General features: G+C 49.3%; 1 protein-coding gene across 2 annotated transcripts in view; it reads right to left on the bottom strand.

Annotated features, from left to right (window-relative positions):
• KCND3 (potassium voltage-gated channel subfamily D member 3) overlaps nt 1–8,630 on the bottom strand; it is a gene marked incomplete at both ends in the record, with an annotated part of 204,757 nt that extends 196,127 nt beyond the window's left edge. For both annotated transcript variants that reach the window (XM_080916556.1, XM_080916557.1), the window contains one exon: nt 7,525–8,630. In XM_080916556.1, the coding sequence (XP_080772682.1) occupies nt 7,525–8,630 (1,106 nt within the window). The remainder of the gene's footprint in view (nt 1–7,524) is intronic.
• Nucleotides 8,631–17,207: the final 8,577 nt, after the last annotated feature.

Here is a 17,207-nt window from a genome sequence, read left to right as displayed (position 1 = left end):
AGACAGCAATCTACAGGATCCCATACCAGAAAGGAGAGGAAAAAAACACATTATTTTCCATCAGCCTTTGACAGTACTGTATGTTTTTTGAGCAGCTAGGTTTTTCTTTTTCTTCTGTTTGTCTGATCTATTGATATTTACGTTGTAGTCTCTCTGTGACTGGCTGGGAGACAGGAGTGGAAGACAATGTGCAGAGCTGTGCTGGTAGGAGGAGTCCAATGGAGAATGAAACATATGCCCCACAGAACCTCCAAGGAAGGACTAAGGACCACCCCAATAATGCTACAGACACTCACGGAGTGTGGCAGCACATCCAAAGATGTCTCTACAATGACTGCAGAGAGTGCTCACTCTGGTTCAAAGAAGATCATGGCATTCTCCTGAGAGGAATGAGATATGGGATGGAGGGGTCCATGCTTCCACTTTAGCCAGCACTGTAAGGTACCTTGCTGGACGACTGGGAGCCACTGGATGCAAATCAAAGAAAATGAGGTTTGCAATTTTGCACTGATAGCCGGTTACTGCAGGAGGGAAAGGTCCCCTTTGCCATTTCTGAAGCAAACATCGCATGTGGTGATTCAGCTGCTGCATTAGTCGGTGAAAATTGATGCACATTTCATGTGTCAGGGAGCTGAATCCCAGAGAATGGAGCCAGCCTCCCAGAAAATAGGTTCTTTATATAGTTCCATCCATTTATTGTTTGATTGGACTTTCTGTATATTAAATTCAAGCTGTTCTGCCACTCATGGGTATTTTGATGCGTTGCCTTGGTGGGAAATAATGAAGGTGATGAGACTTTACAGCATCGTGTTACAAAGGAGGCGTCTCCAGCCTCATCCATCTCCCCATCAAGTAGCTTGTATGTGAGGTGGCACTTATATTAAAACGATATTTCTGATTCAGTTTAATGACACTCATCCAAGTCCTGGCACCCAGAATACGATTATATGAGCTAAATGTAATCTTCTTCCTCCCAGTCATGGTCCCCCAAGGCTGGGCTCTCTTCCTTCCCCAGTCCCACCTTCCCACATACCTATCATTTGTTAGGGGCTGGTGTGTCCCAAAAAAGCAAGATGGGCAAACTGAGCATGAAGCCTGTCCAGTGGATGCCCCCAAACACAGGAGTAACTCTTTCCTCGAAACAAACAAATCTTTCTTAGACTGGTCTGGGTCAGTATTACACACTCTTTCCAGAGATGATTTCTGAGGGCTGACTGCCTACTTCCCGGAAGAGAACTACTGATTTGAACATGACCAAAAGAAGACTCTCTTCTAATGGGTTTTTCAGGGTCAGCTTCCCAGAAATGGCATGTTGTATGAAAGCTCTTGTGCCCAAGGATGGAGGAAGGTTCCCCTGCTCCAGGCCTTGGTTCAGAACTCTCAGCCCTTGTGGAGTGTGGTCCAGAGCTTTGCATGGACTAGGACAAGCACTCCTTTTGAGATGAGCACATTCAAGCACCAGCCGAGGGGGCTCTTTCCTGTCTGAGGGGAGGGAGGGCCCTCTGTTTTTTGTTTACAGTATTTCAAGGCAGAATAATTGTGGTTCCTCAGGAATAATCGTGTTTGTGTTTACTAGTGTGTTTGAAGAAAGAAGCACAAACAAAGCCGAGCAGAGAGAGAGGTTCAGATTGATTTCCAGATGTTCCAGGAAGGAGCTGGGAAATGGATACAAGCATGAAAACCCTTTTTCAAAAATTGCAGTGATATGAACTGCCAGACCACAAAGCTAACGCATCATGGGGCTCCCCATGCCAGACACCTGAGCCACCCACAGTGCCATCCAGGTGAGTTAACCATTTTTTTGCAGAAGCCCTGGCTCAATCCTAAGTTAAAGCAGAAACCACAGTCTTAGAGTGGTCTGTGTGTCAGAGCCAGCCAGGACTGGCCCCTCATGATGGTGAGTGCATGCCAGCTGAGCGCCTATCAGTAGCTACAGCCTGGGTGAAAGAAAAGTTCTGTCCAACTTTCCAGACCTACTCCTCTCTCAGATGTTGTGGCTACAACTTGGTTCTCTGGCCTTGCTAGTTCCCTGCTGATGTCCTAGCTGCCCTGGGGTTTGGAGTCAAGCCTCTTCTTTCCAAATGTTTCTCTGAAGGGATCAAGAAGGGTTAAGGGTTCTCGGATGCTGAATGGGGACCTAACAGAATATGCACAGAATAGAGAAAAGCAGGAATAATGCATGCAAAAAAATCATCGGGTAGGAGGGTCCTTATTATAGTATTCTTGGAAATAGCAAGGAAATTCCTAATGGAATTTCTGCAAGGAGTGGCAGGAGACCAGAAAGTTGATGGAAAAATCAACTCAAGCATGTTGCTTGTGACAACCATGCCACCTTGGCTCTGAATTGGAAGTCGTTGGGGGAATTTTAAGCCTATGACCTGTTTCCAGCCTATGACTGGCTGTTAAAAAATAAATACACTCAGCACTCTCTATGCATCATGATATGTTTTATTCTTCTATGTATCCTAATAGTGTGTATTTATCTATTTACTGAGTTGTCCTTTCTATTAGAATGCAAGAATCATAGTGCCTAGAACTTAATATTTGGGGAATATTGGAGAACAGCTGAACGTTGGTGGCATGGTGCTCTGAACAGAAGGCATGGTGGGTGGGAACTTACCTATGGTTCTCTTTATGTCTATCTCTGGCTCTGGAATGTCTCAAGATGGCCATGTCAAGTAGCCAGATACTATGCAAGGACTCACAGATAACATTCCTTGCAAGAATTCCCAGCCCTCCTATGCCTGAACCCTCAAGTGTTCGTCCTCCCTGTCTTCTTCTCACTTCTTGGAAGACTTCTTGGAGAAGACAATGGATGTTTATGTTGGGAAGATAACTGCTCATGTTCTGAGGAAGGGAAATGTTTGATTTTTCCTGCAGATTCACATTGGACTGTTAGGCAATTATAGTGCTTGTGTATTCTGAGAGTCAGCCATGCCTTCTGGCACACAGTAGGCATTCACAGACACTGAACAAACAGAAGGTCCTTTGTTGAGATGTAAGTTTGCATCCTTTCTTAGGAATTTCAGAACCAGGGAACTGTCAGTTAAGAAATGCTAACCAAAGTTCTGCAGGTCATTCATTCTTAGGAAGCATGATAGGAGGAGGCCCGTGTGCAGGGTCTACCTCACACAGATAACGCTGTCAGCCAGTATCTAGACTGGGGTATTGGTGAGCCCTGTGAAAGTATAAACAGAATATTGAAAACTGAAGAGTTAGTAAAACCACATCTCAGACAAGCTTCAGTGTTCTCTCTACTTCCAAACCAAGTCTTCCTGCCTCCTGGAACCTCAGACAGACTCTCTTCAGGTTTCGGTTTTAAAGGGAAATGCAAATCACCTGCAGACTGCTTCATGCTCGGAAGAAGTATAAAAAAAAATCGATTCTGCTTTTTGTAAAGTGATTTTGGACACTGTCAAAAATGCTCTCATCTCAGAGCACAAGGTGATAGACAGGCTGCTGATGACAATTATGTAAGTGAGCCACCGTGCGTGCAGCAGAGGCTGCCCCATACCTTCCCTGACTTTTCCCAAGCCCAACCTACCCATCCCCCTTAAGATGTCCAAGAGCTGTCTAGTCCATCCAGGCCAGAAGCTGCTCCCCAGCCCACCGCTGCCCTTGTGGACACACACCCAAAGGCTCCCAAGTACTTGCATCCCTATGTCCTCACCTGAGTTGCTCAGCCAGTTCAGATCCACCATAATGCTAATCAAAGCCAAGCAAAATTAAGAAGGGAAATTTGCTTTGACAAAACTCACCCCATACAATACATCCCCAAACTAGTTATGTTGGTCTTATTTAATATTGGGAGTTCCATGTTATCCCTTTCCTCTGTTAACTGAGATAATTGGGGATTTGTTTTATTTATAGCATCAATTATGAACACGGAAATTAATCCTTGAATGGGGCATTTGGGAGCTCAACTGTCAAGGGAGCACAAGGGAAGCCTGGGCACAGCTCAGGGGTCTATCCTACCAGCACAGGAGCCTGCTGAGGAAAGACATCTTCAAGCCTGGGTGATAATTTGGGCTGTCAGTTGTTCTTGTGTGCTTAAAACATTTTGAAATATTAAATAAATGCTGATAATTGGCTTCAGGAGATCCTTCCCTGGAGGACATATACTAACAAATGAGTGAGGTAGTGGGAAAGCAGGCAGAGATGGCAACCACAGCCTGGCAAGAGCAAACACCTTCACTTATATGGCTCTGAGCATCTTGGCTTACACTACTCTGAGAAGGAGCTGAAGATGGTACTGTTGATTAGAAATGGGAGCTCTGGAAAGAGTAGGGCTGGGAGGGGCCACAGACAGCTGGGAGTTGCTGGAAGCAATTAGACCACTGAAGAGTTGTTCTGTCATAGTTTCCAGACACATGGGGTTCAAATTCAACATAGGCTAAGAAAAAGATGAACTTTCTGCAAGGGTTGAGCAGGGCTAACACTAGCCAGAAAATGTGGTTTGAACAGAAATCAGCCAGGAGAAAGGGTGAGCTTTTCTGAGTTGAGCCAGACAGTCCCCTAGTAAGGGCAAGAATATAAGTGTGATCCTGCAGAGCATCTCAGTGGATAGATCAGTCACCAAGTACACTCTGTTCTCCTCTCTCATGGAACAGCAGAGCTGAGACAGCATCCAGGACTGGAGTGGCCGCAGAACTGCAGGCTGAAACCTTAAATTTACCCTCAAGAAAGGACAGTTCTATCTAGGAGAGACTGAGAATGATATCAGACCAACCAAATGGGGAAGGTGTCCCATTTACACTGACCCCTCCATTAGAAAGCATTTTGCCAAGCACCTGCTATGTATAGCCAAACAAAGGAGCCTGGTAATGGTGCCAACTGCCAGCTCAGGTCAAAGTCAAATTGCTTGATCTAGCACAGAGCTACAATCAGGCAAGGTGAAAAGAAAAGGAACTGCTTTCTTGTAACTGGTCTGAACTGAAGGAAGCGAGAATTAAAAGTTGCTTTTCTAGCTCATTTAGTTTACTTCTCAGGAGCTAGACATTTCCGAGTATTGTGGGTGGAGAAGTCAATCGGTTACTGAGAAGGTGAGGAGGTCCGGGACCAGTAGTGCATACTTCTGCAGCCTGCCTGCTCCCTGCAAAACTCCAAGAGAGTAAGTGTGAGGCCAACACTGTCCACCTGCCTCTATAGACAAACCCTCAAAGAAGCCAATCATTCATTGTCCCACAGGGGGAAAAAGCAGTAAAATCCCAAGTTTAGCTATGAAAGCAGCCATTGGTCTCTAATGATGTCTTCTGACCTGTGCAGAAGAAAATGTCTGGTGTATCCCGTCTCTGTGTGCCCAGGACAGGGCCTGGCATATGATATTCAGCAAGCTGGTTCTTCCCTGACTAGTAATGTGACTATAATAGAATATCACATATCCCGAGGCTAGCTTTAAAAAAACAATAATAAGTAAAAATAAGCCCAAAGGTCTGGTTTCTTTCTACTAGAGGTTACGATGGGGTGGGAACAGTAGGACATGGCAAAAGGAGAAAGGACAGTGAAGACACATAGACTGGCATCTGAACATCAGCTCTGTGACAATGGGAAATATACTGAACCCCTCTGAGCCTCACCTTCTGTATCTTTAAGGAGTACAGAGCTTTTCCTACCTTGCAAGGCTGCTGAGAGGACTTACAGATAATATATGCAAAGTGCTCAGCACACTGCTGACACACAGTAGACACCCAGATGCTATTATACTAATAATAAAAAGTAATGGGCAGGTGGCCAGTAGTGTTCCTATTAATCTCCTTCAACATGATCCCATTTTAACTCTGACACCCATCAATCTGCCTGGGATTTATCCCAGCACAAGTTCCTCCCGTTCATGTCATGAATCCCATCAAGAGGCAATAAAGGCACTGGTGACTTGGGGTCAAATCAGGGGCATGCCTGAGTGTTGGGATGAAGTACCTGGGCCTCTTTAGGAAGAGAAAGGATGGTCAGGGCCAGTGCAGAAGAAACAAGTATAGTGTAAAGCTCCTAAATCACATTATCCCAAACATCCCATAATGCCAAAAGCTTACGTCTGCCATTTGCTCCAGGAGACAGAATGTCCCAGAGTTAAACACTCTTACTCTGGTGAGCAGCTATATAAAAGCATGTGTGCATGTGTATGCATGATGTGGGGTGTGTGTGTGTGTGTGTGTGTGCACGCGCACGCATGTATGTGTGCGTGTATGTGTTAGTTGGGAAGAATGGCTGTATACCTTTCTTTAGACAGAAAGAGTAAAGCAAATGCCTGGATCAAACGTGGCCTTCACAAATGGATGGTGACATCCCTTGCTCTCCTCCCTGCTCCTCCCTTGTGGCAGAATGACAAATGTAATCACTTTAAAAGGTCCAATCACCTGCTCAGTCATTCCCAATAAACACACACAGCACTGTGGAATAGCCTATAGTACCTAACGGGGGTGTGGGGAGGAATTCAGCCAGGAAAAAAAAAAAAAAAGAATCACCAGGATCCCACCAACCAAATTGTCAAAGACCAAATAAAAAGCTTCATGAGTTCTCCATCAGCAATATAACGCTTCCTTGTCTAAGCAAATCTAGGCCCAGCCTATGAATTGTGGAGGGAGTTTTCATTAGTCTCATGGCTTCCAACTGCTGAGGCAGAAACCCCTCTGAAATGCATGTCTCCATAAAGCTGCCTTTATTTGCTCTAATCCTGTTAGGGTGAAGATTTTAATCTCCTTCCTGGGCCCCTTCCTCTGATGGGAAGCTTCACATCCCAGCATCATAAATGTATTTTTGTGACCTCGGTGGAGTGGAGAACTGAGAGACCTGGAAGAGAAAGGCACCGAGCCCTCACCGAGTACTTTCTCTCCCTCTGATGATATTGCTGCTTGTCTGACCACATGACCCACTGAGACTATTTCACAGACACACAGGTAGGTTGGGGTCATTCCATCTCTGACTCCAGCTGATAAAACAGGACTGTTCCTTCTTTCTTGAGAAAAAATAAAACAGTACCTTGCTCTGCAGAAAACACAAAATCACTGCCATTGAGGGAAATTTTAATCAGAGATAGGGAATCCATGAGTGTCTGTGGCAGCAGAAAAGAAATGAGGCAAAGGGGAAAACAGCTTGCAAATATACTACAAAGAAGGCACAGGAGGAAACATGGAAGGAAATCTGCAGGTACAGATTTACACCATCTACCCAACTTCTAACCTCTGCTCCACTGCCCACTGCTCTTCCTCTCCTAATAGTCCTGAGACCCTCCTCCCTGACATTTCAAACACTGATGGGGTATCCTGGAGGACAGATGTGGTGACTGACTTTCCCATGCTTTATAAAACATGTGCCTCGCCTCCCCCAAGAAACTCACTTCAGAGCAAGTCACCACCTACAAACAAATCAGTCACTGCTTTTCTGACTCTTTCACTTTCCTAGCCCCCATGACTTGAGCAAAGGGCTTTTATCTCCAAACCTCCTCTCCTCAATCCTGATACACCACCTAAAGTTTCATAATCGATCAACCCAACTCCACCCTATTTAGGCTAGTGGTTACTGACTTACCCCAGTGTAGTCATGGTGACAATGGTGTACCAGAAAGACGCAGGGATGCTTGTGAACTTGCTGGCAGAGGAGCCCTTCTCAGCATAAAACATCACAGTGGCAAAGATGATGATGGCCATGGTGAGGGAGAAGAGGAGAAAGCCCAGTTCTGAGGCACAGCTCTTCAGGGTGTAGCCTAGGATCCGTAGGCCCTGGGAATGTCGGGAGAACTTGAAGATCCTGAAGACGCGGAAGACCCGGAGTGTAACGAATGCACCGGACACGTCCTCATTGTTGGTCATGACCAGGCCAATGTAATAGGGCATGATGGCCACAACGTCGATGATGCTCATCACACTGCGGATGAAACGATATCTGCTGGGTGCCGCGAAGAGTCGGAGGAGGTACTCCACTGTGAAGATCATGACGCAGGCAGTGTCCAGGCAAAAGAAAGCCACTGAGTAGCGCTCTCCACACGGCAGCTCCTTGCTCCCAGGCACCGTGCCGCACGGCACCGTCTCCACCACATTGGTGATGACCGAGACGGCAATGAAGAAGCCAGTCACGTAGTAGAAGACCAGTGCCAGGGTGCTGGTGTGTGGGTTCTCAAAGGCCCGCCACATGGTCTGGCGGAAGCTGAGCGAGGGCATGGATTCCTGGTTGTTCTCAGAGTCATTGTCATCCATGAGACGCTCCGCATTCTCCCGCTTGCGGTCTTTGTACTCCTCATAGCAGCAGTCTCCAATGATTTCGGGGAGGATGCCATAGAAGGCCAGCTCATCATCGTAGGCAGAGATGCATTCATAGCGTGGGTAGTGCAGCTTCCCAGTGCGGTAGAAGTTGAGCACACAACGGAACACTTCCGGGTCGCGGTCAAAGAAGTACTCCTTGGTGTCCTCGTTGAAGAAGAACTCCTTCTCTGTGCTACCCAGCAGGGTGTCGGGATAGCGCTCCAGAGTGGTCCTCCAGGTCTGGAACCGTCGTCCACTCACGTTGAGGACAATCAGCTCATCCTGCCTTTTGTTCTTGTCAGCTGGAGCTAGGGGCATTGGGCAGTTGGCCACTGGCATCCATCCAATGGCCGCAGCCCGGGCAAAAGGCAGCCAGGCTGCAACTCCTGCCGCCATGGTGACTCCAGCTTTTGGGCTGGTAGCTGCTCAGACACTGTACACACCAGCTTGGAGTTAGTTAGTTCAGTGACCCCTGGGGGATAGGAGAGAGCAGAGAAAGGGGCTGAGTCCATTTTGACTTTTGGAGGAAAGAAACAAGGGAAGAATCATTGCTAAATAAAATAGTAAGTCCCCATGGCCAGATAAAAATGAAAATCACCAAGATGGAACCACAGTAGTGATGCAAGGGCAGAGCCTGAGACGGGGCTGTGCAAAGGGCCGGGCCATCGGATGTTGAAGACTGGCTGACAAAGCTAACAAAGCATCAAGCTCGAGAGGGGCCCAGGAGGGCTTGAGAAGGAAAGCTTGTCTAACAGGAAGATCTGGGAAGATGGGTAATAATGAGCTCTGAAAGGTTATGGCGTTATTACGAATTTAAATTGGGAGAGGGTAAATGAGTTCTCATTAAACGAATTTAAAAGTGGGATAAACATGCTAATTTTTATTTCACTCTTCATCCACCAGGGTAATCAGGAATGGGGTGCCAATGAAGGATAGCAAGCAAACACATCCTTTCTTTTTCTCCCTGGTGGGAAAAAGATTGGGGCTGGGTTTGGAAAATTTTGTCAAGGCAGGTGACCCAAGGAAGCCCCAGAGCCCAATGAAAAGTTCTCCCCATAACTCCCATAGAGAAGGCTTTATCTGGCAAATTGCTACTTACTCTTCAGGGTGCTTGGCCTGGTTCTTGCCCTAGCAACCTAATATTCACTTCCAGCCTTCAGGGGCATAATGGACAGATAAGGGAAAGGTTGTGAGGTTGTGGTTGGCTGTCTGGGATCTCTCTCCCACCCAGTGAAGGAATTCTTGGGTTCTTCATCCACCTGCCTTCCACATACTGTCCCTCTCCCTCCCCAGAGTGAGCTGAACCTCGCTCACTGCCTTTCCTACATTCCTTGTCTCCCGTCTCCATCTGTCCAGAACCCTGAGTTCCCTCCCATTACGTAACAGTACACCATCCCATGCCAGGCTCCGTCTCCTGCCCTCTTCTGTACCCTTCCACTTCTTCTAGGCTGGGCAGCCTTGTCCCTTCACTCTCCGAACCTCCGTCTCAATCCGATGAGGAGACTAATGGCAGAGAGAACTATATTTGGCTATGGGAAGCAGATTTACCTTCCCAGACCTGGCTTTTTAAAGATGATAGTGAATTGGTTCTGCAATCCCCCAGTGTATACCATCTGTGGGAAGACATGTGGCGACACAGAAGCATACGTAACAGTGACGGGGAATTGTTTGGGGTTGGCACGCTCAACTCCACTAATCCTAAACTGATCCCACAGCTCAGAGCCAAATCCCAACTCAATTTGGGTTCTCTGGAACTCACTTGGTTTAGTTCTGTGTTGAGGTACATGAGGCAGAGGTGACTATTGGAGTTTCTTGTGTTGTTTGTTGGTTTGGTTGTGGCTGTTGGGTGGTTTTTATTCCACAGAGTCTTGTGGTGAGTTCTGGCCTTTGTCTCTCCAGGATTGAGACTTTGCTTGCTTCCTGACCCCCAGAATTTCTGACTCTTGTGCTCTTGAGCTGCTACTAGTCTTTTCTACCAGGATGCCTCTGAAACAGAGAGGCTTAACCTGTCCCCACCCAGAATGTTGCTTTACACCTCTGTACACAGCATCCCTCACCCTAGGCCATTCGCCCTGTCTCCACACTCATTCAAAGGACATGAACACTATGAATGCCTAGATGCCCTTGACCCTCCTTCCCACTGACATCTTTTGTCTCACCCCCTTCCCTCAGATTTCTCCCGTCACCCTGAAATTCTATCAGAGAGTAGTCTCCTAAAAGCAAGGCTCTTTTTGTGCTCTACTCTATAGCCTATGAAATAAAATCCTAGCATCCCAGTGTCCTCATAAAGTGACCCATCTTGGCATACCATCCCGATAGCCCAGGGACCCTGCCACCTTCCGACAACAAAAGCATAGACAGGCTCAGGGATAAACCCTGGATGTCTGTCTCTGCCAGATATCCTTCTGTCCCTCCTCTTGCCCTACTCATTAGAACCCTACCTGTTCTTCTTGGTGATGCTTCCTTTTCTTCCACAGACTCTGCTTCCTTTAGGGTCTCCGCACTCTGCCTTTCCTCTCTAGCACCTGCCATGTCAAGCTTGAATTACAGGTACTTTATATCCCCTTCACTAGCAGGAGTGTCATCAATGGTAACACATGACCGGATTCTCTATGCAAGGCACTGCACCGTCTCCCATGGCTACCTCATTTAAATCTCACAGCAATCCCAGGCAGAAGAGTCTACTGTGTACATCATGACACAGAGAACAAAACCTAAGGCCTACAGATGACCAGCATCCAGGCAAGCTGGAAACACGGGACAGGGATTACTGATCATTGATCACACATGATTCAGTCTGTGCTGTACACATCCATGAGCTTGCTTCCATCAAGTTTCACACACACACACACATACACACACACACACACACACACACACACACACACACACAAATATATATGGAGGAGGCACCACTATAGTACTCATCTTACACACAAAGAAAACTATAGATAATGAGCTGTCATGATTAGTAAGTAGTCAGAATTCTCTAGGTAGGTCACTCCCCAGGTCCTACAGAGATCTTTTAGGACAAGGGCCATGCAATCTCAGCTTTCTATCCAGCCTCAACATTGAGTAGTGATAGTACCTAGATGCCGGAGTAGATGCCAGAGCCAGGAACACGATTGTATAGACGCTGTTTGCTCTGTATCAGTTCAACTCTTCTGTCTTGCTACTATGTTTCCTGAGGTGGTCAAAGATGGCTACTCTCTTTCTAAACTGAACTCTGAGGAGTTCAATCAAAATCTTGAAAAGGGACTGTACTCTCAGTTAAGTAAGGAGCAATCTCTGCCTCAGCTTTCCCACCTGCACGCTAAGGGGGAATTTTCATAAGTCCCTCTCTTCCTTAGTAAAGGAGTTTTTTTTTTTTTTTTTTTTTTTTTTTTTTTTTTTTTTGGAGGCTACAGAAGACAAGAATGACAATGACATTTGCTATGGGTGTCACTGCTTAGAGGATAGACAAACATCAAGGGTCTGATGTGCTCTCGATTCTAGGAACTGAGAGACCGAGGAGAGTGGAGATCATTCATCCATGACAGCAGGTAATCCACACACCACTGAGAGGAGCTTCGGAAACACATCCTGCATCGTGTAGTTGTCGTCAAGCATTTGCCCTTACAAGAAAATATGTTTTCTTTGGACCAGATATTCCCGTTCCTCAGCATACACTTAGGTTTCTAAAGGGTAGGGGTCTGGGAAACAAATAGAGTTGAATACTAGGCATAGACAATGCTAGTTCTGACTCAGGTCATGTTTCCTGAGCACTGGCAAAGCTCTAGGCATTGTCCAAGGCACTTTTGCATATCACATAACATTAATTTATTTCCCAAAAAAATCTTATGATGTTTCTACCTATTTGTGTCAGGGGAAAAAAAAACTGCCCAAGTCTCAGAAGTTTCCTTTGAAGTGGCTAAGTCAATGTATATATGCATGGGCATTTTTTCAACACAGACCATTGTCTGGCACACTGCCAAATGGCTTTCCTGAACTAGGTGCAGCCCAATCCTGACGCTCCCATAGAAGGAGGCAGCTGAGAACACAGGCTCTGGGGACCCTTCAGTCTGTTTTGGTACTATCCTGAACTTTTGGAAGCAAGCCACTGTTTACTTATTTGGTTGCAGAATCCTCATCTGTAAAATGAGGGAGCCAGAAAAGAAAGTGGCAGAGGACCCATTGGTTCTAATAATTCTCCTGGATCCAGGACACAGAGGCTATAGCTCCAGTCTTTCTGAAACTGCCTTGTGATGGCTGCCCATGCAGAGCGGGAAGTAGAGCATCTGGGTTGGTTGCTGTGGGGATGCAATTAGCCTGAGCCTCATCTCAGCAGAGGGAGTTCTGGGAATTTCTGATGAGGCTGGTGCCCAGAACAGGGCACACAACATGCATCACTTGGAACCCAAGGCAATCTAAGACCTAGGATACCCACAGTACCCCCCTCTCCCTCCTACAAAAGAAGAGGGCTAGGCCTCAGGCCCCTCCTGATCCCATGACTCATGACCCCTCACACCCTTGCAGTACCTGGGCACTGACAAGGATTCAAATGGCCACGGTTAAGAGACTGCTGAATCAGGATGGACTCCAGAGAGCCTTGCTGGCCAGACGCATGACTCTGAGAAGACAAGGCCCTTCTGCAAGTCTCCCAGCTCTGCCCCTTGGATTCTAGAATCCCATTGCCAGCTGCCTGACTTTGCCAGCCGAGCTCCATGCCCTCCCTCCCCACTCTGAGTCAACTCTTGTAAGGCCATGAGTAATTCACAAACTGCTTTCTGATGGATAATTGAGAGCTCGGAGGGAGGCACCATTAACCCTCTCTCCATCTCTCCTAAAGTCTCTTGTCCCAAGGGCAAACTTTTACCTTGTACAATAATCCAGGACAGTCTTTTTCAAGAGGACAAGTACCAGACTGTCTCTGGAGAGATCAGAACCTATCCTTCTGGTTCAAAGTACCAAGATAATAGCAATTACTCCTTTACTGTTTTCAGTATGCATGTGTATATGTGCACACATGGACATACATGTACACACCTGGCTTTAGAGAAGGACTATCATCCTATCAGACACCAAGTTCAGGTCCATGACAGCCACTCCCACCATACAACCCTGAAGAGATAACCTGGCTTAAACAGGACTTCTGCAGATTACTGATGCAACACTCACCCCCTAACAGCACCAGCGCCTCTCCAGCTGGCCTGGGTATAAACCCTGCAACAGGCACTACAGTGCGGCCCCATTTCCAGCCAATGGCACGACACACGCCTCCCATACCACGGTTTTACTAGGACATGGATGCTTTACAAATGAAAACTCTGAAGTTATTTTTGTTTGTGGCAAAAGAGTTTGACAGTAGGAAAGATTTGGCTGTGGAGCGAGGTAGGGATGCAGGAGGGAAAGAGATTAAAACCAGGTAAACGCAGAAATGACAAACATGAAAAAATCCCGAAAAAAGAGAACACTCTCTCCTGCTGTAAAAAGTCAGCTGCCTGCTAAGCAGCTTCTATTTTAGAGGCACAGGGTCAAAAAACGGGGGTGGGGTGGGCAGACCTCTTGTCCTGGGGTTTGACACTTCACCTGAACACAGACACAAAGCAGCAAAAATGTCACATCACCAAGATCTGCCCTTCAATGACCTCGGAGGAGAGGAGAGTCCTTAGAAACCAGAGCTGGTCTGGGGAACTGTTTCATGCCCCCAGGGAGTCTGTCCCGTGTCTGCAGGATTTTGTTGGGTATACAATGAGCGTGGGGAACCAAGATGAAGATCCTTGGGGCACAGGCCTGGGACAAGCAGATCCTCTTTACAGTGGCAGTCCTAGGATGGCCAGTGCAGTTTTCCCAAACTCTTCCTCCAGCCTCCTCAACAGCAAAAGGGAACACGCTGTTAATCGTTCCTCCTCTGGAGGTCCCTTGTGTACTTGTGTCTTACAGCATTCAAGAAGCAACACGGAAAAATAAACACATCGTGTGTCCACATGGAGAAATGTACACATGCTTTGCATTGAACGTATGCCCAGGAACCCCCCTTTATCCTTGATTAAATATCCAGGCTCCCTGAAAGTAATAGTAAAGAAGGCATCGATTCAAGCATCACCAACATTCATACACGACCACCCTGTAAAACCTGATTACTAATTGCATTGTGCAACCTATCCCCTCCTGAAAGTTCAGAGGTTCCGTCAAATACACGGAGACTTTTCTTTGCCTTGATTTCAGGTCTGGAACCTCAGCCTGTTGCTGACTTATCAAGGCTGCCCGGGATGAAAGGAGAACAAAGTGGGCTGAATCAAATGCCAGCACTAAGAAAGCGCAGGAATTTAGTTGATTTCCAGGTAACTTCTCTGCCCATCCCCAGTGTAAACACCCTGTTACAGCAAAAGGAGTCTTTGAAACCCCTTCCCCAGGACCTCTGGCGACACTTATGGGACCTTTCCTGAGGTTCACGGGGTGGAAGATGTGCCAGGCAGAACCAGGTGGAGGCAGACCAGCCCCATCTTCTCATAGGCACAACACAGGCTCGCCTGGCTGGAGAACTTTCCGAAGCGCCCCAAACCGCTCCTGGCTTCCACTCTCTGCCATTTCTCTTCTGAGCTCACAAAGAGCTGGGACAGAGCAAACCGTCGCCACCTGCATCCAGATCCCGGGGCGCGCTTCTGGCGCCCGGCGAGGAAAGGCAGGCCAATGGCAAGAGGGCAGAGGTTCACACCCCCACCCCCAAACCTCTTAGCGCTTCAGTGCCCGGAGGTGGCTCCGCAGCCCAGGGAACCGACGCCCCCAGGCCGGCTGCCTGCTCCCCCACGGCCCGGCCCCACCCCCAATCCTTCCGGCGCCCCAGCGCCCACCCACCCGGGCGCGGGAGTGGGAGGGTGCCGCGTGGGCAGCCGGAGCAACAGGCGTGGGAGCAGAGCTCCTCGCACTTGCTGGCTCCGGAAGGCTCGGTCGCTTCCCTCTTACCTTCGCTGAAGCCAGCCCCAGGCCCCGCGCCCCGCGCGCGCGACGAAGCTGCGACCGGGGGCCGCCAAGGCGCAGAGCGCCCAGCAGCGCGGGGAAGCGCCCAGCAGCCGCCGCTCGGGCGGCTCCTCCTCGCCGGCGAAGTCTCGCTCGTCCCTCCTTCACTCGGTCGGTTCGTGCGTCGGTCCGTCCGTGGGGCCGTCCCTCCCCCGCCGCCGCCACCGCCGCTCCAGCCCCGGCTTGGCAGCGCGTCTCCTCCCCGCCTAGCCGATCCGCTCTCCGGCTCGTGAGCTCCGGTTCGCTCGTTCCCTGCCCCCGCCGCCACCGATGCCTCGCAGAGCGGAGCCGGGCCGGCCACAGGCTGCCTCTCCCGAGGTCCCTCTCCCGAGGAGGCGGTGGGGGCGCGGCGCGGGCGGGGCGGAGAGTCCGGGGGAGGCGGCGAGGCTGCGCCCTCCGCTCCCCACCGATCCCCACGGGCCAAGCGGCCCCCGGCCGGGCCCGAGAGCGCAGAGCGGCCAGGCAGCGGAGGGAGCGGGAGGGAGCGAGGAGGAGGACCCGGGAGCCTCGCTGCGGGAGGGTGCCCAGGGCGAGGGCGTGCGAGGGGGAGTGACTCTGCGCGAGGGTGTGTGTGTTTGTGTGTGTGTGTGTGTGTGTGTGTGTGTGTGGCGCGCGCGTGAGTGGGGGGGGGGACTGCAGCCGGGGGGGGGGGGCGGGGAGACTAGGCTGAGCCTGGTGCGTCTCCCCAGGAGAGTGGAGGAATCCTAGGGTGTGCCTGAAGGTGGTAATGGAGTGTGCCAACGCGGGTGTGAGCGTGTGTGCCGGCGAGGGTGGGCATGGAGTGAGCGTGGCAAGGTGAGCTTGGATTGGGGCTGGGGGAGGAGCCGGGCGTGAGGCGTGATCGTGAGTTCGGGGGCGTGTGTGGCTGAGGACTTGAGAAGAGGTGGCAGGGAGCACGGGCATGTATGTCCGTGGGGTGTGTACACTTAACTGGATGTCTGTTTCCCATTCACTGTCCACGGGGCAAAGCAACTAACTCCTTCTCCTTGGTCACCTAGTGAGGTGCAGCTGGTCGGTCGCTGCGCAAGCTCTCAGACTGACCCTGAACTGTCAATTGCATGTGCTGGAAAGATCTCAAAGAAGACAAACTACCTTTACCTCCATGTAAGAGTCACTGTCCTACAGGAGTGAGAGAGGGCATGGCCAGCGGGTCAGGGATTCATTCCAGTGCCCCTTCATGAATACCCAGAATTAAGACTGGGGATTTGGGAACTTTCATGTCTCTGTCTTTCCAGAGCGGGCCCAGGCCCTGGATGCTTTCTAGAAGCCCAAAGTTCCCTATTGTTTAGTACTCGGACTCAGCGCGAGAAGTGGAACGCCCACGGGGCGTAGTACCCCACGACCAGGGCAGTAGCAGGAATAGAGCGCAATCCTGGCAAACCGCGGCCGGCTTTCCCTGTGTCTCCAGCCTGGGTGCTGGGAATCCCGGGCCTGGAGATCGCGAAGCAGGCAGCCTCATGCCTTTGCCAACCGGAACACTTTGCCTTGAGAGATGGCGACTCCGAGTATGGAGAGGTGTGTGCTGAGACACCAAAGCAGAGGAAAGAGAAATGTGCGGCGAGGATGAGGGAGTACTGGGAAGGACGTGTCTTTAACTGGCTGGAGAAAGACCTTCTTAAGTCAAGCATCGGGTTTCTGGCTTGTGGCAAATTGAGCCTGCACCAGAGTAGCAGTTATGGAAGTCTCAGCTACTCTGGGCCTCAGGTGCTTTGGAGCTTCTTTTTCATAGGTTCACTTACTCTAACAAAGCTCCTTTAAATGTGTTAGTCTGAAAGGTGTATCATTGGCCCTTCAAGAGGTGGGCGTGGACCCCATTAACATTTGCCAGGAGTCCAAGAACCCTGTAGGATTTGCATGTCCATTTGCACACAGTAATAATGATTAGCAATACTGCCACTCCCTGGCCAACCCTGGAAGAATTCAGGGAAGGCCCTGGCAGGGATTCTCCCTCCCTTCTCTATCTGGGAAAGAGGC

The sequence above is a fragment of the Micromys minutus genome (assembly GCF_963924665.1).
Source record: "Micromys minutus genome assembly, chromosome: 4".
Classification (NCBI taxonomy): domain Eukaryota; kingdom Metazoa; phylum Chordata; class Mammalia; order Rodentia; family Muridae; genus Micromys; species Micromys minutus.
The sequence above is the reverse complement of the archived record's forward strand: the minus strand, read 5'-3'. Positions and strand labels throughout refer to the sequence as shown.